This window comes from Coloeus monedula (assembly GCF_965178545.1).
Source record: "Coloeus monedula genome assembly, chromosome: 1".
Lineage (NCBI taxonomy): Eukaryota > Metazoa > Chordata > Aves > Passeriformes > Corvidae > Coloeus > Coloeus monedula.
The window spans coordinates 47,960,393-47,985,323 of record NC_138781.1 but is presented as its reverse complement, the minus strand read 5'-3'; the positions used below and the strand labels follow the sequence as shown (position 1 = coordinate 47,985,323).

The following is a 24,931-nucleotide window of genomic DNA, read 5'->3' as shown; positions in this document are numbered from 1 at the left end:
GGAAGGCAAGCAGGAGGCTGGGGAAATAAGGGCAGGATGAGGAAGAGGAAAGTCCTGGGGTCACCAAGAGCCTTTGCAGGGAAATGCTGGAAATAGGAAAGTGGAGATGTTTTTCTCAATTGCTAGTTTGAGAAGCCATTAAAACACACTCCTGTGCACATCCTTGTATTTAGGGAAATATTTTTTTCTGCATCTTTCCCAAACCTACTAAAGCCACCATGTAGGGAAAGCATTTGTCAGTACACACGGAGGCATTCCTGTGTGCCCTTGCACACACCACCGATTGACTTCAGGTTACGCTCAGTGACGGACATTCAACCCCCAGGGGAAGGAACACCTTCTCTGAAACAGGAACTATAGCACTAAAGACACTTTCCTACTGTGCTTCTGCAGACTTTCCTTCGGAGGCACTGGCAAGGTTCTCCCAAGAAAGGCAGAGGCTGCAAACAAAGCCTGAGGTTTCTCTTGGTCCAAAAGAAGGAATAATAAACCCTTCATAAAAACCTAAGATGAATTTCATCAGGCAGAGGATGTTGCCACCTGCTGCTTAAATAAGGGCAGACATCAGTTCCCTGTGGTTTGGGTCATTGCTGCGATTTGACTTTTTGTGCATCTTCCAGGGACTAACAAATTTTTTTTTCTGCTCGTAACTCAGGTGCCAGCAACTCCTCTTCCACTGTACTGCTGGCAAACACAACAGACCATGAAGCACTCCCTTCTCTGCAGTCTCTTCACTGTAATCAGGTGAGCTACTGCAGCAAGCAAACATCACCTTAAAAGCCTCCAGATGAGCCCAGCCGTGTACTTAGCTGCCATTTTTTCCCTGGCGCCTCTTAGCATGAGGTGTAAAACCTTTGGAGAGAGCCAAATTTTGAGCACCCAAAAGCAAATTAAAGACAGAAGAGACTTTTTAAATGATTTTCGAAGAACTGTTAAAAAGTGTATGGTCTACACACACTAGGAATAGGAGTGGAACTGCTGCCCTTATTTGCAATTCAAAGAATTAGGTTGTAATGTTGAGAATTAGAGCACACATTCTTTGTGCAGGATTAAATAAAAAGGCTGATGTTCCTGTGAGACAGTAGCTTGGCAGACAATGAGAAATAAAATAAAATGAGCCTGCGTTGCTCTGCAGTCAGAGCTGATGAAACAGCAGCATTGGATTGCTATTCCCCCCGGTGAAACGCCTCTGGGGAAAGATCTATTAATCACAACCATCTGGAAGGGAGCCTCAGCTGGAGATGCAGTTGGGATACTGGCAACAGTGCTGAGCAGCCAGACCAGTGGCTGTGGCCAGGAAGGAACAGCAGAGACTACATCCATCTGTGGGGACAGGGGAGAAATGCCACCAGGGTCCAGTGCAGAGGAACGGAGAACAAAGTCTTGGGAATCATGCTGATTTAATCTGAACTTAATTTCTGTAAGGTTTCCAGACATGATGAAATTACTCTGCAACTGGTTGGTTTTCTGGGGGCTCAACCAGTTCCATGCAGGATCTAAAATTACCAACACAGCAGCAGAAAGGGACAGGAGCTCACACCATGCCAGGTGGCAGGGCAGTCAGTCACTGGAGCTGGCCAAATTAGCTTCATCCACTTTGCCAAGGCCCATTGCCCTGCCTACATCTCCTGCAGGTAAAGAAAATGCTGCTTCTGCAGGGAGGCACAAATCTATGTTTCCAGAAGGAAAACTGAGGAAAACTACAATTTTAGGTGACTTTCCAAAGTTCTCGGAGGCCTTTACTAGCTATGCAAAGGCCTGAATATTGTCAATACAGTTCTCAGGCATGGCACAAAGTAAAGCCTTCCTCTTCACCAGGAACCATAGAATAGTTTGGGTTGGAAGGAAACTCAAAGTCCATCTAGTTCATCACCCCCCTTCCACAGGAAGGGCCACTTTCCACTAGGCCAGGTTGCTCAGAGCCCCATCCAACCTGGCCTTGAACACTTCCAGAGATTGGGTACCCACAACTTCCTTGGGCAACCTGTGCCAATGCCTCACCACCTGCACAGCAAAGAATTTCTCCCTAATACCTAATCTAAACGTACTGTTTGTCAGTTTAAAACCATTATTACCTCTTGTCTCTGTGCCCTTGTTAAAAATCCCTCTCCAGCTCTCTTATAGGGCCCCTATGGGTACTGGAAGGTGCTCTAAGGTCTTCCTGGAACCTCCAGGCTGAACGTCCCCAACTCCCTCAGCCTATCTTCGCAGGAGAGGTGCTCCATCTCTCTGATCATCTTTGTGGCCTCCTCTGGACTTCCTCCAACAGGTCCTTTTCCTTCCTGTGCAGGGGACCCCAGAGCTGGATGCAGCACTGCAGGTGGGGTCTCACCAGAGCAAAGGAACAGAATCCTCTCCCTCTCCCTGCTGGCCATGCTGCTTTGGATGCAGTCTTTTGCTTTCTGGTTTCGCAAGGGCACATTGCTGGATCATACCCAGCTTCTCATCCATCAGCACCCCCAAATCCTTCTCCTTAGGGCTGCTCTTCTGCCCAGCCTGTATTTTGCTTGGGATTGCCCCAACACATGCAGGACCCCAGATGAGTAAAGTCTGGGAAGAAGTGGTTCAGCAGCTCCCAAAGGAGAGAAGGAAATTCTGAAGGTTACCAAATGAGAAGGTCCAGAGAGCAGAAAAGGGATTCCTCTTGCCTCTCCGTACTCTTGCTACACTACAAAAACCTGGTCACCGTGACATGACTGCTTTTTCCATTTCCTTTCATTGTGAAGATTATTGCTGGCAGACCGGGGCAGGACGCATCCGAGAAAACAGAGGAATTATATTCCCTTAGTAAAGCAAAAGCACAAGTTTTATCTCGACCTATGTGGTCGAGCTGTCCCAGAGCAAGCTGAAATATGATCGCCTTCATTAAAAAACTGCCCTGCCTGCACAAAGCAAGCATCTTGGCTGCCTCAGAGACCACTCCAGATGACAGTGCAGAGGTGATATATTACAGAACCAGAGCTGCTTTTCCAATCATGAGGGGAATGGATAAAATTTTTGACTTCTTTTCCTGTCAGTCAGCAGTTCCTTCTCATGATATTGCTCAAAAATCTGTTCCAGTGGTCATCCACTTTTAATAGCGCAAGGGAAGAGACCAGGATGCAGCACGCAGGGATTATTTGCAGCTGCAGCCACAGCAGCAGCACTGCCTGGCACCACAGGCCACTTGCAGGACCCCCAGTGCTGCTGCTGGGTCCCCACATGTAGTCTCAGATGCCCTCGTGCATCCCATCCTGCTCATGCAGAGATGCCCAGGCAGCTGTGCATACCTGATGAATGGACCAAACTCTCCAGTCTCACAGCTATATATTCCTGGGACCACAGGAAGGGAAGGCCTTCTGTTCACTGGGCTTCCTCCCTGCTGCCCAGAGCCAAAGAGAGCCAATATCCTCCATCAAGCCAGTAGCATGGGAACAGTGCTTTTTTCCAGCACCAGCAGGTGTTTAGATCTGGATGTGGGGGAGGAATCCCACTGGCACCCCCTGAAGTTGACTTCTGCCATTCCAAGATAAAAGACACACTTCTAACAATGAACACTTGTGACTAGTTACAAGCAAGGGAAGCTGCCAAGAGGAACAAGCTGAGTAGTTCCGAGCTGAGAAGTAACCATGTGGCAACAGGAAGGCAGGGGTGGGCAAACCCACAGCGTGGAGCAAAGCTCCCTAGGTGCTCCATTCCTGAAGGTGCTGGCACAGGCAGCCCATTTTCAGGAGGAGTAGCGCAGCAGAACCTGGTGTGAGGAGCAGGCTATCCTGATGGCTGACCACCAAACCCAGCAGCCACCCCACAGAACAGGATACTCACCAGAATGTGGGATGAGGCAGGTGTAGGTTGTGAAAAAGGGAGCAACTGCCTTTGCTGAGCCTTCAACAGGGTAAGGTCAGGAAACACAGATGCTGGCAGTGGAGAAACATCAACTGCATTGAGAAAGGCTTGTAAACATTAAGAGCTGGGAAGCCGAGAACAGTGTGCGCAAAAGCAACATCATCAGGTAATTCACAGGGAAAAGTACATCCTTACCTTGGGCACTAACACAGCCTGCCCTCACTACCCACAGAAAAATCAGCCTGACAATGCTGCACAAACAGAAAGATGAACCCTTCATGTATTGGCTTGCCCTACAACTTCAGCTACACTTTCTTCATATTGTCAAAGCATGAACCAGTGACCCAGCCCAATTCTTGATTTCCATATTGATTTATTTGTATTGAAACCTTTAAAAGAATTATTTTAAGCCATTTACATTTAAATCATATAGAGGGGCTTCTCAGGTCAATGAAGACAAAAGCAATCCTCAAACAATTAAGAATCTCTTATGCTTACTGTGGAAATTGTGAAGGGGAAACATAGATCGTTCCCTGAGGTGCCCAACTGAGGAACGGTTTTGGCAGCCTGACCACAAGAATACTCTGGTGACACAGTGTCACCCAAACCAAAGAAGTCCAACATGTGGCCTTTTGAGGAGTCAGGGCATCAACAGCTCACTGCCTACCAAATGGGAAAACTGTAGTGAAAACCAAGAGAACTACATCACTCCCTCAAAACTTTGTATTTTGTGCTGGAAACAGCAGTTATCAGGATGCTGAACCTTAATTGTGGTCAGCCAGATAAGCTACCCAATATGGCAATGTATTTTATATGAGAAGAAAATCCCAAGTTTGCAGTCTTTACTCCTTCATATATAAAAAGATAGATGCATTTTCATACCTATCTGTATATAAAATGAAATATACCTATCCCCCCATATTTAAGTGCAATTGCACATTCAACAGGGCTGTTTGCAGTGCCATGCTTGGCAGGAGCAGGATCATTTTCTCTCCCTCACTACCTCTTTCACAGAACACACACAATGCTGAATAGAGATCTTAATTCTCATACAAGAGCAGCAAAAATTCCAGCCCCACAAGTGCCTGGAGCCTGGACCATGTTGTTGTAGCAACACCTGTTACAGAAACGCTCAGCAGATGCACAGAACTGCTCCTTAACACCTCCTGTTTTGTGCCTCTGCAGAGCAGGTGGTGTTTCCCTACACACTTTAAAGGAAACAGGAGACAAGTCTAGTACTATCCAGTGACACCTGGATGCAACAGGTTCCTGGCCAAGCAGCACACACACCACAAAACCTCTGCTGCATGTTCTCTGAATTGTGACAACTAATTCAGGGAAATTTAAGTACCCAAATATTAGCAAGTTAAATGAGTTTTGGCTTTACAGAAATAACGTATTTAAATTATGTTTTATTCAGTGGAAGAAAAAAGTTACAAACCTGGGCTCTCTCACAGTACCTCTTTAGCTTATAGGTTTTGTACTGGCTACACAGCTACTGTATTGCACAGGTTCACACATCATTCTCAATTTTACTTTTTCAATAAAGAAGTCCTGGAGCAGCCCAAACTTACCACAAAAAGCCAAAGCATTTAAAAAACAAATTAAGACATAACAGAAGACTTCCCCAAAAGGGCAATGCTCTATTTCACAAGAGAAATCCAAACAGATGCTCTGCATTTTCATTAAAATACAAATGCAGTATAATAGACTACGTTGCCCAGAGAAGATGTGGATGCCCCATCCCTGGCAGTGTTCAAGGCCAGGTTGGATGAGGCTTTGAGCAACCTGGTCTAGTCATGATGAGGTGGCTGGAACTAGACCTTAAGAACCCTTCCAACCCAAACCATTCCATGATTCTATGATTAATACAAAAGATCCAATAAGCTTTTACAAGTTTCTGATCATCTTCTGTGTGTGAGAGGCTAGAGAGTAACAGTGGGAAGAATGAAAACAAGCATAGTGAAACCAGGTTTCCTGATATATGAAATCTCTATTTCAGAGCAAATGGGGATGCTAAAGCACCAGCATACACCCACACAGATTGCATCCTCAGTTTTGATGAGTCCAAAAAGCACTTCAGAATCTGCAGCTTCTGTCTTAGATGGTAAATGTTGCCTGGTTATTACTTTATTCAATTTATTGAATTAAACTGAAACTTGAGGGGCAGATGCAGGCAGTGTACATCCTCTGTGATGTATCACAGACCAGACTGTGCAATTCTCTTTACTTGCAAGGGAAAGTGATGTCCACTTACTGATACTCAGTGTCTTCTCTGAAAAACAGATAGGCAGAATATTTGAAATTAGTTACAAGGAGGCCTTTATGCAGACTACTGAGAATGCAATTTCTTTGAGAAGCTAGCTGAGTAAATCATATTTCTGTAATCATAACTCCTGTAAAAGAAAAAATGAGCAGAAACACAGTGATAGCAGGGATAATACAGAGAACATCTGCAAAAAAGAAGAGATATTCTTCATTATTCCATAGGCAAACACAGACATAAGAAGTCCCCATCAGTTTTTAACAACTTACAAATGTGTTGTTTCCCACCCATTCACCAGATACTCATAAAAGCTTGCAGAAGGCAGTAGGGACAGCGGGAAAAGCAGAACTGCCAGAAGGGGAGCTGGTGGGACACAGCATAGGGTGTGCAGGCACTTGGTGCCCTCTCCTGGGCACGACAGAAAGATCCTTGTTCAGCCAAGTCAGAGCATGGCCATGGAAATGGGGTCTCCTACACCTTAAACTGATTCTTCAGATGAATCAAAGACGCAGGTCAATCAGAGAAAAAGTTCACACATTTCCCAGAGAAGTCCTCAGCTGTTCAACTCCATTAAAATTCCTGACACAGCAGCGTGTTACATCACAACATTGTTTATTATGTAACTTTTTACAATACAAACAAAAATACAGAAATGCAGTATATGAATACAGCTAAATGCAAAATGGTGATGTTTTTCTTGAGGCCATATTCCCATTTCTAGTAAAATAAAGAAAGACTGCACACAGGTAGAAACAGGTTGGTAGTTAACTCCACAATTTTGCCTAGAAATGACCTATAAATGCGTTTTCCTGCTACTTACCATAAAATGTAAAAAGGGAGTTAAAGGAAAGTTTTACTCACTGGTTCCTACCATATGAAAGAAGCTATATTCTATTTAGGAGGGCCAATATATGGAAAAATATCTAAATTAAATGTTATTACAAAAAATGAAGCAGTAATGAAATCCTTCTGGCTAAAGAAGTTACTAAATGAGAATAGCATATATTTAAAGAATCCAAAACATAAAAGGGTTGTTATAAAAAGCTTAGGTGCACTGTAAGCTTACAACTTTTGTTTTCCATGTGTCCTTTTAAACAATGGAAGTGTCAAAAATAGGGTCAACTGTGTTAGACTAAATTACATTACTGTATATGCTGCACTGAATGGAATTCTTGTATTATAATAATAGAGAAGCATTGTTTGCATCATATTATGGCAATTTATCCTCACTAAAAACCGTCTAGAGTCCTGCATTTTTAGATATCCTGTAAACCGTCAAACCACCAGAACATGATTGTACAACAGTAAAATGTTTTCTTTTGCATTAAAATGACACCTGTTTAAAAAAAAATGAAAGAAGGTACTTAGAGCTGTTATTTTTCCAAGTACACAACACCCTAGACAACTCAAGGCATCTCATTCTCCATCAAAATTAACAAAAATTTGTCATGCTGTTAAATCCATTATTATGGATACAACTGGTGCAAAATTGGTCAAACGGATCCAACAAACACTGATGTCCAGGCTGGCATATTGGCAACTAATACATAACTGGTGGTCAAAATGATGCACTTAAAATATCTTCCCTTTCTTCTTATTCTTTTCCAAGGTTCTAAAATGACATGAAAAAAAAAAGTTTGTTAAATAATGCATACATGTTCTGATTTTTTCTTTTAATTACTAATATACACCTTTTAAAACAGGCATTTTAATGAGGCCTTACTGGTTGCAACACAATGGATGAAACTTGCTATGTACACAGTACTTGTACTGTGTGAATCAAACAATGCAGTTATCACCAGATTTTCCCTCCCAAGGACTAGGGGAATTAAACATTTTAATTCTCAAAGCTTTAATTCTTCATCCCCCAGAAGTCTGATGCAATCTAGCAAGACAAACACTTATTTTTCACATAGATGTATTTATGTGTGAGTACCATGTTTTTGCAGCTAAAATCTGCTTTAGAAGCAAATAATCTTCCCACTGTTGCTGAAATATGGTCATTTGTAACTAAAAGCAGTTCAAGATTTTTCTTGGCTTTTAAGTGACACCTCCACAGTGGTCAACAACCATGGATGGACCATTATTATCTCAGAAATTGCCTTTTAGCAGAAAGCTACAGAACTTTTACCATGAACTGCAGGACAAGACTCCAATTTACCTGGAAGAATTCTGTTGTTCCAAAATACGTTGTTGAGCCTCCCAGTTTGCTTTCTCGTCCTCAAACTGACGACGCTTTTCCTCCAATTCTTTGTGTTGTGCTTCCAAATTCTTTTTCATTTGCTCATGGCGTCGCTGCAGCTGTAGAAGATTATGAACAGAGTCAGTAAGTGCAGAAAACACAGCAACTTTTGGAACTGTAATAACAATATCAGTAGCTAAACTTACTAATGCAGCAAAATTATATATTATATTTTTCTTTAGAGAAAGTAGCTCAGACTGAAAACTCTAAGGTGATAGGTACTGCCAATAACAGAAACCAAAAGGTTATTAATCCCATAACTTCATTTTACAGTTAACAGAAAATGCCCCAAATGCTGCCCAAGTTACAAATAGGATTTGTAAGCAGCTATGTTTGGCAAATAAAAGGAAATTTTAAAATACTTAGGTATTTGATGCAAACATTAAGCAGCAAATTGCAGAGCATTTGAGTATCAGTAATGCATAAAAGAGCAGCATCTTCGACTTTCTGTGCGGGGTAAAAACCCCAAACATTGATTTCATCCTGCAGCATTAACTATATTGTGGATCTATCTGGAAAAAAAAATTAAGTGGATTAATTTATTCACTAATTAAATGAATCAGTATTATTGAAGAAATGAATAGGCTACACTCCAAAACAGAATAAGAAGTCTCTCCTGCAAGTTGATGGGACAGACTGACAATCAAACGTGTTGTATGTGAGGATGGAAATACTTCTCAGGAAAAGTGATTCCTTTTGTGTGGTGTAATGTTTTGCTGAACTGAGTTAAATCATAGAATGGTTTGGGTTGGAAGGGACCTTAAGGATCATCTAATTCCAACCCTCCCGCCAAGGGCAGGGACATATTTTAATACACCCAGTTGCTCAAAGTACCATCCAACCTGGCCTTGAACATGTCCAGGGATGGGGCATCCACAACTTCTCTGGACAACCTGTTCCAGTGCCTCACCACTTTCATAATAAAGAACTTTCTCCTAATACCTGATCTAAACCTACTTTCTTTCAGTTCAGAGCCATTCCCCTTGTCCTGTCACTCCACACTCTTGTAAATAGTCTCTTTCCATCTTTCTTGTAGGGTCCCTTCAGTACTGGAAGGCCACAACTGGGTCACCACAAAGCCTCCTCTTTTCCAAGCAAAGCAATTCCAATTCTCTCAGCCTTCACTCATACAAGAGGTGCTCCATTCCTGTAATTGTGTTGGAGCAAGTCCAGAGGAGGCCACCAAGACACCGATGTCCTTTCTGTGCTGGGGACCTCAGAGCTGGATGCAGCACTCCAGGTGGGGTTTTACCACAGTGGAAAAGAGGGGCAGAATCACCTCCCTTGACCTGATGTCCACACTTCAGAGAAAGTGATATAAAACTTCCTCTTTCTTTTACACAAACCCTTGAAAACACATTTCCTTTTACACATTTTCACATGGCACTGTCTATTCCTACTTTTCTACATTTAGATAAATACAACTGGAGCTTACAAAGCCATGAATGGTGACGAAAAAAGAAGAATGAATCGCATGAACATAAAGAGCTGGTATCACAGGATACACTCAGTCAAAAAGTCATGAGATAGTACATGAAAGCCAGAAATAATTTTGTTTTTCACATCATAAGGAGAATGTTCAGGCCAGAAGTATAAAAGGGTTCAAAAAGATTCAAGACAGAAATTGAGGAAGGATAAATCCAGTGAATACAAAACCATGATCCTGATAAAACATCTAGCTTTAAAATCCTCAAATTGCTGACTGGTGTAACTTACTATTTATATTCCCCCAAATCTATTCAGTTCTCAAAAAAAAAAAAAAAGAAAAAAGAAACAAACCTAGATTGATTGTTTTTCTCCTCTGATCCAGTATGCCTTGGCTCCCTGCAGTGCCTAAGCTGCCAAGCATTCCAACTACCCTTCCAAGTTTCCCCCTTTTTCCTCAAATATGGAGCCAAACTTTCTTTAGGAACTTTGACAGTTCTGAACTTCTCTATTAGGATTCTTGTGAAAAACTGTTTTCCCAAAACTAAGAGAATTAGTTTTGCTTAAACTTCTAATTATAATAGTCCCTTTAAAAAAATCACTTTCAGAACCCCTTGAAGCCCGTATGAAACCAGTTTCACTGTGAGGGCTTCATCTGGAGATGACAGAAATCAGAGCTAAGTATCCATAAAGTTTGTTCAAATGATACCAGAACACTGACAAAACCATATCCCTGACTCTTCCTTCATCTAGTAATTCTCATTTAGTTGATTTCCTATAGGCATTGTGTCCAATTCCTGAAATACTTTTTCAATACACACAGCAAATTATCATTACTGCATTAGCTTATGTAAGCCATAAAAGTCTCAAGAACTTTTAAAATCACATGGAAGAGTAAGCACAAAATATTCCAAAGAAAAGGGAGAAAAAGAGGGTAAGGAAGTTAAGGAGTATTTTAACAGGCTGTAACTGAAAATAAAAATAGAACGCATGTGAACATTAAAATTACATTTTAAGTTCAGACTTATTTCAGCAAATACAACATGCTGAGAAAGGAGAATGGTGTTGTCTTTACACATAAAGCCAAGTATGGAATCAATTCTGTTGCAAAGTCTTGGCAAAAAGTTCCATCTCTACACTTGTTTGGCCTCAAGTTATATTGGTGTTTAAAACATTTTGATTACCTCAGCTTCAGAGTCCTTCAGTTTCTGAACTTTTTCTTTAACTTTCATCTCGAACACCTGTTCCATTTCCATTTCCATTTTTTTCATTTTGGCTACATGCTCCCTCCTTTCCTCCTCCATCTGTGCCAATGGGCTCCTGCCATAAATCCAGAAGAAGTAGTTAGCTAGTAAGAACTTTTTTCCCTGTCTGTTACATTAGGGCATCTGGAAAAAGCAAGATAAAAATGCTGAAGCAGTAAGATAAATACATCGCCGTAGGCACTGCTAGCTTAAATTCAATTTGCATTGTTACATTAACTGTTTAGATAAGCTTTACTCCAAAAGACATTTCATACAATGTCTTTTCCTCCCCCACAATTGATTTACATTACATTTGGGTTAACAGAAACTCTTGACTTTCTATCTGTAGAACCACCTGGTCATGGGAAGAGAGGAAATCAATGTTATAACAAGAATAAGAAAATTAGCATCTTCCAAGTGATCTTCAGGCATCTTTTCCTTCCCCATAATTCAAATATATACAAAAATTAATGGACGTAACAAGAAAATTAAGAGCGCTGCAGACTAAAGTCCTATTTTCTCCCTAGATCTTCATTGTTCCAAGTGAGGCCAAGAGTCATTTAACATTACAACTGTGTTGAATGCTCTGGTCATAGTTTTGAAGAGAGATCAGTGTCAAAAAAAAAGTTTGGGCAACTGAACATCGGTACTTCAAAGTGTTAGTTGGAAGATTTTCCTTTAGAAATCTATTAATAAACATAATGCATAAAAATAATGTACATTATTTTAAATTTTTCCTATTGTATCTTTTCCTGGATTCTACTGGATTTTTAAAGCTGTATAAGCCTGATATCCGTGTTATGGTGAAATGGGTTTTAAATAGCAAGTTTCACTGTAAGTATCTAATAAAGCAGGATGATTGTGATCTAGTGATGATTGCTACACAGAGTTTTGTTAAAACTCTGCTGTTCCACAAAGAGCAATCAAAACAAATCACTGGCCTCTTGTTTCAGTTTTGGCTTAAAATGGCAAAGTTTTAACTATTGTGTTGGCAAAAATTAAGACCTGATTATATTTGGAATCGTTACAATCAACAAGCAGAGGATATCTAATGTAATGTATGCAAAAGTCACTCAGACCAGCAAATTGTAAAACAGAGGTGGCAAGCCTCAGTCCTACTAAAAATAAGATTTTTATTTTCATTTTCAAAAAAAACCAAACAAAAGACAAAAACCCCAAAGAAATCCTGTTCTGATTCAAATCATGCAGAAAAAGCATTTTGAAACGAGAAAAATATTGGCTAACTTTCAGTGATAACTGAAGCATAGTTAGCAGTATTGCTTTTAATTCAGAATTTGCCACGCATTCTGAAGGGAATGGAGGTTACATATCAAACATAGTTAAGGTCTACTTTGACCATTACTGGCTCATTTTGTCCTTCCTGCTCACCCATTTTCACCATCTAACCATGCAGTGAAAGCAAGCAATGTCATATGAACTCAGGGCTGTATGAATTTTTTTCTTAAATATCAGTATTTTTAAAGCTAATAATTGGAGGGGGACAAGGAGGAAGAAAATGGCATTTCCATTAAAAAAAATTAATATGAATCTGAATTAATAGTTGCAACATTTGGATTTGTGACTAAAATGCTGTATAATATACAGAACTGAAACTAATCTTCAGTTTAATTTTTATTTCAGCCCTTCAAAAGGCCAACTGCTAGCAACTTTTTTCAAGGAAAAAATTAATGGTTAAGCACAGGTGAGGTATGATAATGCACAAAAATACTAAGAAAGTGAAGGAAGAGGTGAGAGGTGAGTAGCAGTACTTGTGGAAGCTAAGCAGCTGTCAAAACAAGACTATTTTCTTTTAGAAATGTAAAGTTCTCAAATGCAACTGCTCTTCAAAAATTAATCTACAAAGTAGAGTAAATACTGACAAATCATTGCTGCAGTTTTAACTTGAAAAGGGAGCAGAACAGTCCTTTGATTGACAACTTAGTAATCCAATGGGTATGTCATGCAAGCTGTGTTTGAGAAAGCGGTAAAAGTCTGGACAGAAAATTTGATTAACTGACAAGAGAGCATTTACAGCTGAGAGCTTTACAAGATAGGACACAACTGGCTTTGTTAGGTCTTAAGTATGTGACACGGGTAAAAGCACATCACCCTGTACTTGAGGACAAAATTATACAAGAGACTTAAACAAAAAAAACCAAAAAAACACAAAAAAAACCCCAAGTTTTTTCACTGAAGGGGAAAAAACCCCACAAACCACTAAATAAAGATGTAAAACCTTTAACTGATTTCAGAGGACATGTGCTCTAGTAACAGTCCTCTAAGTTATTCTGCAAAAATTAAAAATTATTCTAGATATGTGCAAAGTGGAATCTCTGCAAGCAGGTCATAAGATAAAATCATAGTCAGAAATTACTGAAGTTATTAAATCCCCAATTCAATGAAGAATTGTAAATTTACAGGTAAGGATGAAAATTCCACTAATTCTTTATAAGTATCTATATAAAGATGACTAAGCTATGGATAGGAACTGGGGGAATTCCATAATTTATGCACTTCTATTGATTTTTGAAATTTGACCAAATTTGACTTGAATCTTAGCTAAAAGGCTTCTAAAGAGGATGGGTTTTTACAGAGGTATTTGTCCCTGTAAGCATTTATAAATTCCTAAAATTTATGGCAGCACAGCTTTAGGGGAAAAAAAAAATAAACAAACCAACTGCTAGGGGAAAAAACAATGCCAAGAGCAGGATACGAGGAAACTGTTCTAAATTTGAAACATCAAACAGTGAAATCCTTTTTGTGTTTATAGAATTTTTGTCTTAAGTTTTTTGGAAAAATTTAAATGACCACTTACATGCCTTCAACTGTGTCAAATCTAAAAAACAAAAAATACAGAGGCTTAGCTTAGCATGCTTAAATAAAACCACAAAACCAAAAAGCAATAATTAAAAAAGTAAATTCAATATTAATAGATTCCTAAAGCTAATTATGTGCTTCCCCCAAAAGCAAATTTTTCATACTAAAAGGAAAAACTGTTAGTTAAAGCTTGTTATATTTATTTCAAATTCAGCTAGTTAATCACTACACCATGTCAATGCTAACACAGGTTTGATGTGCAGATGCTTTCAGGAATAGCTTTCCTACAACATCTATGCTTTTAAAGAGATTTTAAATATTTTAGTGACATGAACCACCACTTGCTCTAAACAAGTTTTCGGAAACCAATGCCACCTGGAGGCTTATCTCCTCGTTTAGAATTTGTCAGCTAGCAGAGGCCGCCCGGGAATGTTCTGGCGCTGCAGGAAGAGCACTTGGCTCCCACGGCCAGCAGAGGTCTCAGCGGCGGCTCGGCTGCAGTGCCACCTCCTCCGGGCACCGGGATGCTTCACCCAGGGTGCCTCGGCTCAGGGCAAAACGGGCTGAAAACAAGCTCTGATCTCACCATCCTGTCAGATGGGCTTCATGACATTAGAGCTGTTTCACAGAACTCGCCAAGAATACAGGCAAAAGGAGCTGGAAGTGGTCCGGGTTTAGCAGTCAGAAGGACCTGAGCACTGTGTAATTTGTTACCCTGGATCGATGATGGATAAGGCCCATCTTTACAATGTACAATATGACATATAAAAGATGTCATTTCAATAAAAAATATACGATTTTCACTGACGATAGCAACTTCATACAGCAAACCAAAACTATTTCCCAAATTACAACTTCTAAATTTCAGAGCAAATGCCAATTTTCTCACATCACATAGTACAGATGCAAAATTACAATTGCCACATAATTTAAAGAGACAAGTTATCTACATATGTGAAGACTACCCTTGACATCTTATTTTTTTAATGGTTAGGATGATATTGAAAATTGGAAAAATCAGACTAAACCTAAAATACAAAAAAGGTCCATAACCATGGAAAACACATGCTTTGGATCCCTCTTAGGTTAACAAGTTACCTACAGAACAGTCAAGTTTCACCAAATCAAAGGAGGCAAATCAGAGACAAAATTATTAACTGGATAGAAAAAACCTATCTCAATTCATCTGCACAGTATTATTAAAACTTCTAACACATACTAGTATTTGTTTTCACATTTGCATTTTTGTCTAAAGAAATATGTTAACAGCTGCATGAAAAACTGAGATCTGCTAAGATCATAAAAATACAGCTGTTTTAAAGGTACAAAAGGTCAATCCAGCCTCCAACAGCTGCCAGCAGGAGATACTTTTGGAAAAGTACAAGCACCACTGCCTGTATGTATATCTCCTGGTATGTCTGTCCTCCCAGTCTCCAAAAAACCAGCAGCTTAGAGTTTCCAGAGGCAGGGGGTGTATCTGTGTTTAACCATATGCTTGTAATACCAGCAGGCAGCATCAGAGCACGTCTCCATCCTCACACAGAGACACAGGATCTGTCTCCCATGAAAGAATCGACACTGCCCCATTTTGAGACACAGATACTTCTTCCAAAAGGCAAGCAGGCAAGCATAAAATTCCTAAGGGGAGGCACAGATAAACTGTTAATATCTGTTCATCCCCCTCAATTTCCAGGAGGCACACGGTTATCAGGAAAATTCCTTTTATGCTGCTTCAACTATACTAGATTAAAAAACCAAAACTGCAAAAACACACTGAAGCCTAAAAAGCATGTTAAAGCTTAAAAAAAATTGCTGCAACTCAACATACAGTTAAGGTGAAAACAGAAAAATAGCATCAGCTGCTTCAAAACCAGCACATGCATTCAAGAATTTCATGTATTTACTTATTAAGTCACCCTGTGTTCTGGGGAACAAACTCTTACAAAATGTTCAAAATACTCTTTGTAAGTTTGCAAATAGACTTTGCCATCTTTAAGATGGCTGAATCAAACTGCAATAATTTACTGATTCTCTTGAACAAAAAAAAAAACCCTGACAGCAAAGAGCATCAGTTGTATTTATTCATGTCTGAGCTACAGTACTGCAGTGTTCCAAGTAACAGATTTCTAATGAAGAAAATAGTTCCAGAAGGCACATTCACCTGGAAATATTCAGGTGGGACAGCACAGTGATCTGAAGTGACAGGAGATGCAAAATAAGCATGCTTCAGAAAGCAAAATAATTCCAGATTCTCTTAGTGTAGGTTCTGGCTCCAATAAAAAGGATCAGCAATGCTATCAGAAAGTGAGTGGGGTGGAAGGGTGAACGAAGGTCACAAAGAGTTTTAAAACCTACTCATAGATGCATTTTTGTATAAAATAACATCTTATTGTGTCTGCAACATGGGAATAAAAAAATTATTAAAAAAAAAAGTCACTGTTCTTTCTAAGAATGCAGAATAACCAGTCCTTACTTGGATGAGGTAACAGACTGAGTTTGTAGGTGCAGACTAACACAAAACAAAAAACGGTGAAAGTGTTATCACTGAAATTCAGATTTTTCAAAGTCTAAGGAAAACAAACTAAGATTTTGAAAGGTATATAAGAGACCCCAGTATTTAACAACACAGAGAAAAATGTAAACAACTTCCTTTGATAATCCCAAATAACAATGGGGAAAAAAGTTAATAATAGTACAGTAAAAAGCATAGTAATAGCAAGTTAGAAGTCCTGGAGGAAATGCAGAATCTTCTCTTCTGCACTTCTATTACTACATTTTCACCTGACATACTTGCTATGTGCACTCAGAAGCCTTGAGATATGAGTCAGGGATAACATGATGGCAAGAAACATAACAGTGAGAAGAAGTAACCACAGTGTTATGGACACACATATTTGAAAACCAGTATTTTTAAGACTTGACCTCATTAGAAACTCTACTTAAATTCAAGTACACTTCTGAAGAGTTGCTATAACTGACATAAACTATTACATTTTTTGTCAGTGCTGAGCAGTGAAGTCTCATGTAAGCTCACACTAGATGAAACTAAGTCATGTCCACTTAAATCATTCCCTCCTAGCCACTTTCAAAGCATTAACAGAGTGTAGAATAGACATTTCTTTAGTGAAAAATGGCTCTGTAGCTGTCATATGGATGAAAATAGCAGGTATTTCCAACTAATTTCAGGAATCTTTTTCAGGAAGAAGAGTTGTAACTTTGCATACCAAGCTGATAAGAATAGTACCCTATATTTCCATAGAGAAATTTGCACTTAAATATAGTACAACAAATAAGAGCATCACTAATCATTAATTATTTAATCACTAATTGCTATTGCTACAGTTACTACATGCAGAGCAGGACATTTAAAAGTGTAGCTATTCTCAAACAGCACTATACAATTCAGAATACAGTAGAGCCTACTTTTAAATCTTTCAACAACTTCATCAGGTTGGCAAATAACTTCTTGTGAGAGGTTAATAAAAATGACATATCAGGGTTTGAAAACAGCAGCTAAAAAAGTGCCCAAACACTGCGTTGCAACTCACTTCTCACAAAAGATAATGATGTCGCAATAATTTCCCTGCCATGGTAAGCAGCCACATGAGTAGCCAGAGCAGCATTTCAAAGATGACAGTAGCAGGTCTGCATTTTCAGAGTTTCTAAACAAATATGAACCCATTCTTCTCAAAAATACCCTTGACACTGAGTATTGATCATTCACGCAGAAGAACCAATAATTCCAAAAGTAACATGTAAACCAAAATAGAAACACTAATGCACAAAAACTTAGCAGTACCAGAGAAATAAAACTCCACGTAAATGTAAGGGTTCTCTTCAAAACTGAATCTATTAATTAACATGTTCAGTGAAACTAGTGTAAACCTCAGTGAAGGAGGAAAAACACCCAAATTACAAGTAAACAAGAGGCATATAGTTTCAGACACAGCAAAGAGACAACTGACTGAAGGCTACAGACATACAAACCCACCACCACCTCTCCCCAAAAAACCCAAAACTGAAAATACCACCACACATTCACAAAACCAATCCAACAAGAAGAGGAGAGTAAAAAGATTAAAGTGCAATACAGACTTAACAGGAACTTACTTTGTTAGCTGCCCCTTATTTTTGTTGTTGTCAACACCGTTGTATGTAACAGCTGCCAGTTTTCTGCTTCTGTAGTTCTCATAATGTACATTGTTAGTGACATCCTTCAAGTCCTGCATATGAGTTCTGTCAATAAGTGTAATTTATCAGCTTAGTGCACAAATACAAAACACTATCCGAAAAATCAGTCCATGTTCATTTTGCAGATTGACTTGAATTGAATTATATCCCTCCATTAACATCCCATTCCTCATGATGTTGTTACTCTACTATTTGAACCACAGCTGTCAAGACAGCAAAGGCACAGAAATTCCACATTATTTTGCACTGAACTATCTAAAGCTTGCAATATTCCAAACACTAACTTACAGGGCCAGTCTTTGGAAAGTTTGAGTTCTGTGGATAAACTTGCAGGTATTTGATAGGCAGATAAGAAAACTGTGTATTACTACTGCAGTAGGTGAGAAAAAGCATGCCAGGCAAGAAACAACAAGCCAAAACTTCCTAGTTCCTATCTTTTAATTCTACAAAAGCTAAAAATGTTAAGCTCAAGACTAAGCTAAAAGCATTAGTTTCTTTTCACAATTTTCCATTGTCAGCCTGGAGAAAAGCAAAGCTCAGTAATCAAACCAACAGTTGTTACAGCAGATGTCTAGTGGACTACTGGGAGCACAGGACTCAGGACCTAACACAACAAAGCACAGGTAGTCTTGCTTTAGGTAAATTTTCAGTACTAAATCTTTTAGAAAATGCCTACAACTAAGTACAAATCAGCACTAACACGTAACTCAGGTTCCTATGGACTATCACAATATTCCAGAACAAGTAATCACAAAAAATTCACTATCAACATCACTGCTTGCTAAATATGTGGTTAAACAAGATACCATAAAATGTAAGATAACTGTTTGCAATTAAAAAAATGGGAATTCATATGAACTCACTATCTCAAATTCTTTTTTCTCCAATATACGATTTCCCAATCTCTCAGGCATACCAGAGAACTTAATGTTACCTGTCAGTTACTTACCTTATCAACATGTTCCTCAGAATTGTGAAGTCACAGTGTTCACCATTTTCAACTGCAAGAAGACATAAGCTTTTGTTGAGATGTCAACCAAAATCTGTGCCTTACACAGAGGTAAAATGTCATCCATCTACATTCATTCCACCAACAAATTACTTCTACAGCCTTTCCTTACTCAAACATGTGTTAGCAGAAGGAAAGCATTAACAATATAACTGTATTAATGTGTCTAACTAGCAGAATTCCTATGCTCCCCTAAGCCATACTGGCAAACTGTACTCTGAGTCAGTGCAGCAGAATAAGCTACCACAACAGAAACACAGTTTTGCCAGGTTAACTGTTGATCACTTGGATGCCTACTAGTACAGCTGTGCAAGGATCAGACACTAAGTGAAGACCTCAGTCTAGATACAGCTATACCCAAAAACCTTTAAAAGACAGACTTAACCTGTTTCTCCCTGTGCAATAAGTTGCAGAAGTCTTTATTTTAATTTTAATATAGCTTTAGCTCTTTATTAATGAAGCAAAGGAAGGTTGTGTGTACTGTGAATTTGATGCACCTACCTACAGATCAAGAGAGAACTGGCAGCTGTCATTAGATGCCACCTATTCCACTGAGCCTATCATCCCACTAATGTAGAAGAGGCTGATGCTGTGAGTGGCATTTCCCTGAGAGATCATGAAATGACACTGGATAAAAATGCACATTCCAGAACTCCCTGATGTGCAGACAGAGAAGGCAACACACAAAGCTCTTAGTGCACACAAAATAAAGGCACAGGGCAGGTTCCAATGTGCCTCTGAAGTTAAGACAAACATTTTCACGGGGAGGAGAGAAAAAAAACAGGATGAAGGAATTAAAATAGCCCAAGTAAATTCAGTGAGTCCTACAGAAAAATGCAGAACATTGCCACTTTGTGTGTTCATTATTGCATTATTTTAATCCATGGTGTTACAGAGAGTGGTAAATTCCGCTCAGATGGTACATGAAGTCATACTCTCAAAAAAGCAGCATCTTGGTCCTTAGCTGACAGACTGCAAGCCACTCCAAGAGGTTCCTTTTAGTTAGGCTAGCTCTTCCCTTCCAAAAGTCATACAGTCGCGAACATGAAACCTTTCAGAAATTTGTTTTGAAATAAAGAAAAGCAGCACTATTTTGCACATCTCCAAATGCCAACACAAGAGCCTGAAATAAAGCTTGATCCTCTGTGATGCAGCTGGTTTTTACTTTCTGCCAAACCTCATTTCCTGCCAGACATGTACTTCAAAGTGTTACAGCATTCCTTTTTAAAGTACTGGTCCATACACTACTTGTTGGCTGGGGTTTTCTTCTGTTTTATACTGCATCCAATTTATAGTCCATTGCCCTTGGAAGGCAGAAATAGCGAGGAAAAAAATATTCTCCTTATTCAATACATGCACACCAAAGGAAAAAACTCAATGATCATGGAAAAACAGTCTAAGAGTGATTGTTTTACTACAGAGCATGGTGCAAGTCATGCCATGTGCCATTTGAAATATATGAATGGCATTAAAGCACAAGAAATGGTTGCCAGAACATGCAGTAATCTTCAAGTCTCTATAGCAGTAGAAAGTAAGTTTTAAACAAATTAAAAAAAAAAGAGAGAGAAAAAGAAAGAAAAAAGTATTCTATTCATTACCAGGTACCTTTCTGTTGCTACACCCCAGCACTTAAGACTCAGATGTTTTAGGGAAAACTGAATTTGAATTTATGACAATAGAACTGATCAAATTAATATTTATAATGTGACTACTGTAGAAAGAATAATTTAATACACAAGTTTTAGATGAAGATAATTAAGGTAAGAAAGCTAGAAAATAACTGTAATTTAAGCCACATCATCACCTGCAGTGAATTACTACAGGTTTTACAATTCCTCACTGAGGCTTCAACAGAAATCTGCTTGCAAAGTTACGCGTTGCCAAAACCTTTACCTTGTTCCAATAGTGTCAGAATAACAAAATGATATATTAAATTCATTTCCAGATCAAAGACCATTCAAATTAAGCATTTCAAACATTTAAAATACAGGCTCATGTCTAGTAAGTTTTAAATGGATTAAAAAAATCACAAGAAAGCCTTACCTTCTGCAACACCCCATGGGTACTGCCTTCCTCTAACTCTCTTGCCATTGACTTCAATGATCGTATTACTACCTACCACAGCAAGAGGTAAACGGTCCTACAAGATAAAGTACGACTTTAAAAATCAAAATCTACTGCCAAAAGATACTGAAAGCATGCCCATGTATCAACTTGACATAAGCCAGGTCAGTGCTGTAACACTGCAACGCAGCTACCCCAGAAGTGCAAGAATAGTGATGTTTATTGACCTCTGCCCAGTTGAATGACTTATATATACACACACTCCCCTTCTGAATTCCTTATGCTGCTGGATTCTGTAAATCTAGTTAAGAAACAGACACCACTGTTAGTAAGCTAAGCAAGAGGCAAACCATTTCCTATTTACTCAACTGCACCATTATTTACCAATTCATATTCCCACTGGCTACTAGGGCTGCTACTTTAACTAGATCTTGTACCCAGTTTTCAAAGGTTTGGCAAATAACTAAATCAAGTTCTTGTTCTCAGCTAAACCAAGAATGCCTCCAGTCTAACAAGCAACAAAGGAGCCAAGAGCAGCTTCAAGGGGCAGAAAGGGACACGGTACAAAGCTAAGTACTCTGCACTTCTGCCTTTGCTTTTATTCTGCTCTTCTCTAGGCTTAGTCCCAGAACATCTTCCATTTTTGTGCTATTTGTGTTTATCTATCCTATGAGATTTCCCCAGTAACAAAAAAATTTAAAAGATCTTACAAGCTGTTACAGCTACTGAACAAACAGAAGCAAGGCTCAAGAAACATATACAACATGGACTCCAACATGAAAGAACAAACTGAAAACATGAGTAAACTAAGAAAAGCCTTTCAACATCCTGACAGTCCTTTTGATTTTCTTTAGCCATTCATCTCCATTAAGGTTACAGTGTATCAATCAGCCAGAGTGCTATTAGCTGTAATGCACACACTTCATGCCACTGCACACCTCCGTCTGAAAGACAACCCTTGCCTCCTTCAAAGCTCAGAACCAAAAAAAAAATGTGGTAGGCGGATAGAAGTCAAATTAGGATGAATTTTAAAAAGTCATCTTTAAGAGCTCATTAATGAACATGTCATCTAGTGCTCTCATTCTGAATTTTAGCCATTGAAGGACTTAGACAGATGACTTGATAATGTCATTCATTGCTTCTGATAAGGAACAATGACCCCCTTAGGACAGCTTTACATCTGATTTCTATCTTCTAAACATTTTGGTGGGTTCTTCATTAACAACAGAATGCTTTTCAAACTCAACCCCCCCTTGCCCCTCCATAAGCACTTCTTCAAAAGAAAATTAGTTTACCTTTATCTTTTTAACAATCTTATTTTCTTCTTCATCATCTGTTTCTGGAAATTCATATATTTTAATTTTGTGTTCTTGAATTTCTTTCATTATCTAGAAACAAAATTATTATTTGTTTGAGGATTTCATATTCCATAACAGCTTGATTTTTTTGCTGCAGTCTGCTTCTCCTCCTTCTGTCAGATATGTAAAATCCTTTAGATTTAGGTGACTTAAATTACAACATAGAACTTACACATGTTTACACCCAAGGGGTTCACAGTATGACCATCTCTTCTTAGCCAGGAGAAGACATAATCAGAGCTAGAGCCTCCTAGCTACCAGAATATTATCCACCAGTACAAGACAGCAAAAATTAATACTGGTTTTCTACAACGGGACAAGTAAGAGGTTTACCCTAACGGGAATTCTACCTGCATAGAATTAGGTGCAGAACCTAATACAACACAAATTGTCAGACTAGTCTCACAATTGAGTCCCTTAAAAAACCCAAATATTTGAATGGATAGTCACAGGCACACTTTATCCCTTTGAGGTCCCACAATGGCTACTGCTGTCACTCCTATTCTTTTCTGTTTCTAGCACACCTGACCATCAGGTGCTTGAAGCAGGATCACCTGCCTATTTTAATAGAGCTTGTGACTGATAGACTAACTAGCAGTTAGTAGTGTTGAAAAACACTTGCAAGCACTAATGGAAATTTAAGAATAACTGAGAGCATCATCAAAAAAATGACTACTGTTTTGATGCTCTATTTGTCTGAAGGGTATTTTTAAAAACAAGCTGATTAGTTTTGCAGAATTTTAGAATGGAAAAATATTAGACCATTTAGCTGACAGCTGCACTGCAGAGCCCTGGGGAATATTTCTGGCTCATGGGCTTGCAGTCTTAAGAGAACTTAAGTTTCCAAATCATGCAAGGACTTATTTTCAAAGTTTGGTTTGGGAAAGTCTCCCCTATTTAACATCCACTCATTGATAAAGCTGCTTATACGTTTAGAAATATTCAGCGTTCTACTATTTTTTACTTCCATTTTGTAATCTAATTTTTAATCTAACGTAATTAAATCAAGAGTTTTACACACAACATCTCTAAATGCCACCTTCTTTTCAGAACTCTGTGTTCTTCTAAACTAGGACTTGACAGAGTTCAGTAAAACAAACTTTATGTCCTCCTTGTCCTCTTCATACAATACTACAAAACTTAACTATTCTACTCTGATTAAGTAGCTGAAAATAAAACATAAACCACTTGTAGACACTCACAGCAAATATATTCTACAAGTACAAAGACATTGTATCAGTTGTATCAATGTTATAATTATCTCACCATCTTTAAAATGCATCACCACACCCAAGAGTGAACAGGTTTACTGATTCTCATCTAGTACCTGACGTATCTTTAATAAATGCACTGCATCAATGTGGAAGTGAACACCACAGTGCAATCAGTAGTACTGTGATACTGCTGAATACCTTCTTTTTTTTTAAACACACTTCTGTTAGGCACCTAAATCTTGAAAGCTTTTTTCCTCCCTTACTGATTTTTATCTCAGCAGTGAATTATTTCGCTTGCCAAGAAACACACTATACTTGAAACCTCTTCCCCTGAGGACAGAAACAAGATTATTTCACCAAGAATTATAATTAAATCTAGAGATATAAATTACTTAGCTTTGCTGTCTCAAGTTATTGCTTCAGGGTTTAAACTTTGCATGCAAGTCAAATCTCACCATTTCCATAGATATCAGCTTACTAAATTATCCTATGTTGTCAATATTAATTTTTCAACTCACCTGTTTTTTAAATTGTTGGCATTCCTCAGGTGTAAGTGTGTCTGCTTTGGCAATAAGTGGAATGATATTCACTTTTTCATGCAGGCGCTTCATAAACTCTATATCCAAAGGCTTAAGTCTGAAATACAGCATTAGAGCTTTGCAATTTATATTAATTAAACAAGATTGTACAGATGATGAGATTTGTCCTGACAACTACTCTTAAGACACTGATTTATGAGTGACAGATGACTGAAAATGAAAAGGCTACCTGCAATTATTACAGGAAATCCCCTAGATTGTATAATATTAATATTACTAGCAGTCATGAGACTTCTGCTAGCTGAAATTACTCTCATTTAAGCAAGTGATAAGAACTCTCTTACGAAGGTAGTAAAGTTTGTGTTATTAGCTGGAAGATAATCCCACTTAAAGCCTGACTGATAAGAGTTCACAGTTCTGAATTATGCTCTGTTCACACACAGCTGCAGGTTCTGAAAGCCATGTCTTAGTATGCTTCTTCTTGAGAGTGGGCTAGGAAGCTTTTTTTTTTAAGACCTTAAGATCGCTGAAGACAGTAACCTCTGTGACCTATGTACAAATGAATTAGAAATATCTCATCTCTAAACTGCTATATAAAACAAAAAACAGTTATGAAAGTAGATGACAGTGACAAAAACCAAACCACCATACAGGTATTGGATGGCTCGGTGGTAGTATATTCACCATCTATATGGATCAAAGTGGTTGGTATTTCCTGTTTTACGAGGTAAAACTAG

At 38.7% G+C, this 24,931-nt stretch overlaps 1 protein-coding gene across 2 annotated transcripts in view; it reads right to left on the bottom strand.

Annotated features, from left to right (window-relative positions):
- Window positions 1-6,735: 6,735 nt before the first annotated feature.
- The window catches only part of SEPTIN7 (septin 7), a 63,536-nt gene continuing 45,340 nt past the window's right edge, over window positions 6,736-24,931 (bottom strand). The window contains exons 6-14 of one of the 2 annotated variants that reach the window (XM_082290151.1): window positions 24,174-24,291; window positions 22,379-22,471; window positions 21,063-21,159; window positions 18,960-19,011; window positions 17,930-18,055; window positions 13,818-13,838; window positions 10,943-11,078; window positions 8,253-8,392; window positions 6,736-7,703 (exon numbers count right to left, since the gene is read on the bottom strand). In XM_082290151.1, the coding sequence (XP_082146277.1) occupies window positions 7,664-7,703; window positions 8,253-8,392; window positions 10,943-11,078; window positions 13,818-13,838; window positions 17,930-18,055; window positions 18,960-19,011; window positions 21,063-21,159; window positions 22,379-22,471; window positions 24,174-24,291 (823 nt within the window). In that variant the 3' untranslated portion in view covers window positions 6,736-7,663. The remainder of the gene's footprint in view (window positions 7,704-8,252; window positions 8,393-10,942; window positions 11,079-13,817; window positions 13,839-17,929; window positions 18,056-18,959; window positions 19,012-21,062; window positions 21,160-22,378; window positions 22,472-24,173; window positions 24,292-24,931) is intronic. The other variant, XM_082290152.1, reaches the window with a different exon arrangement.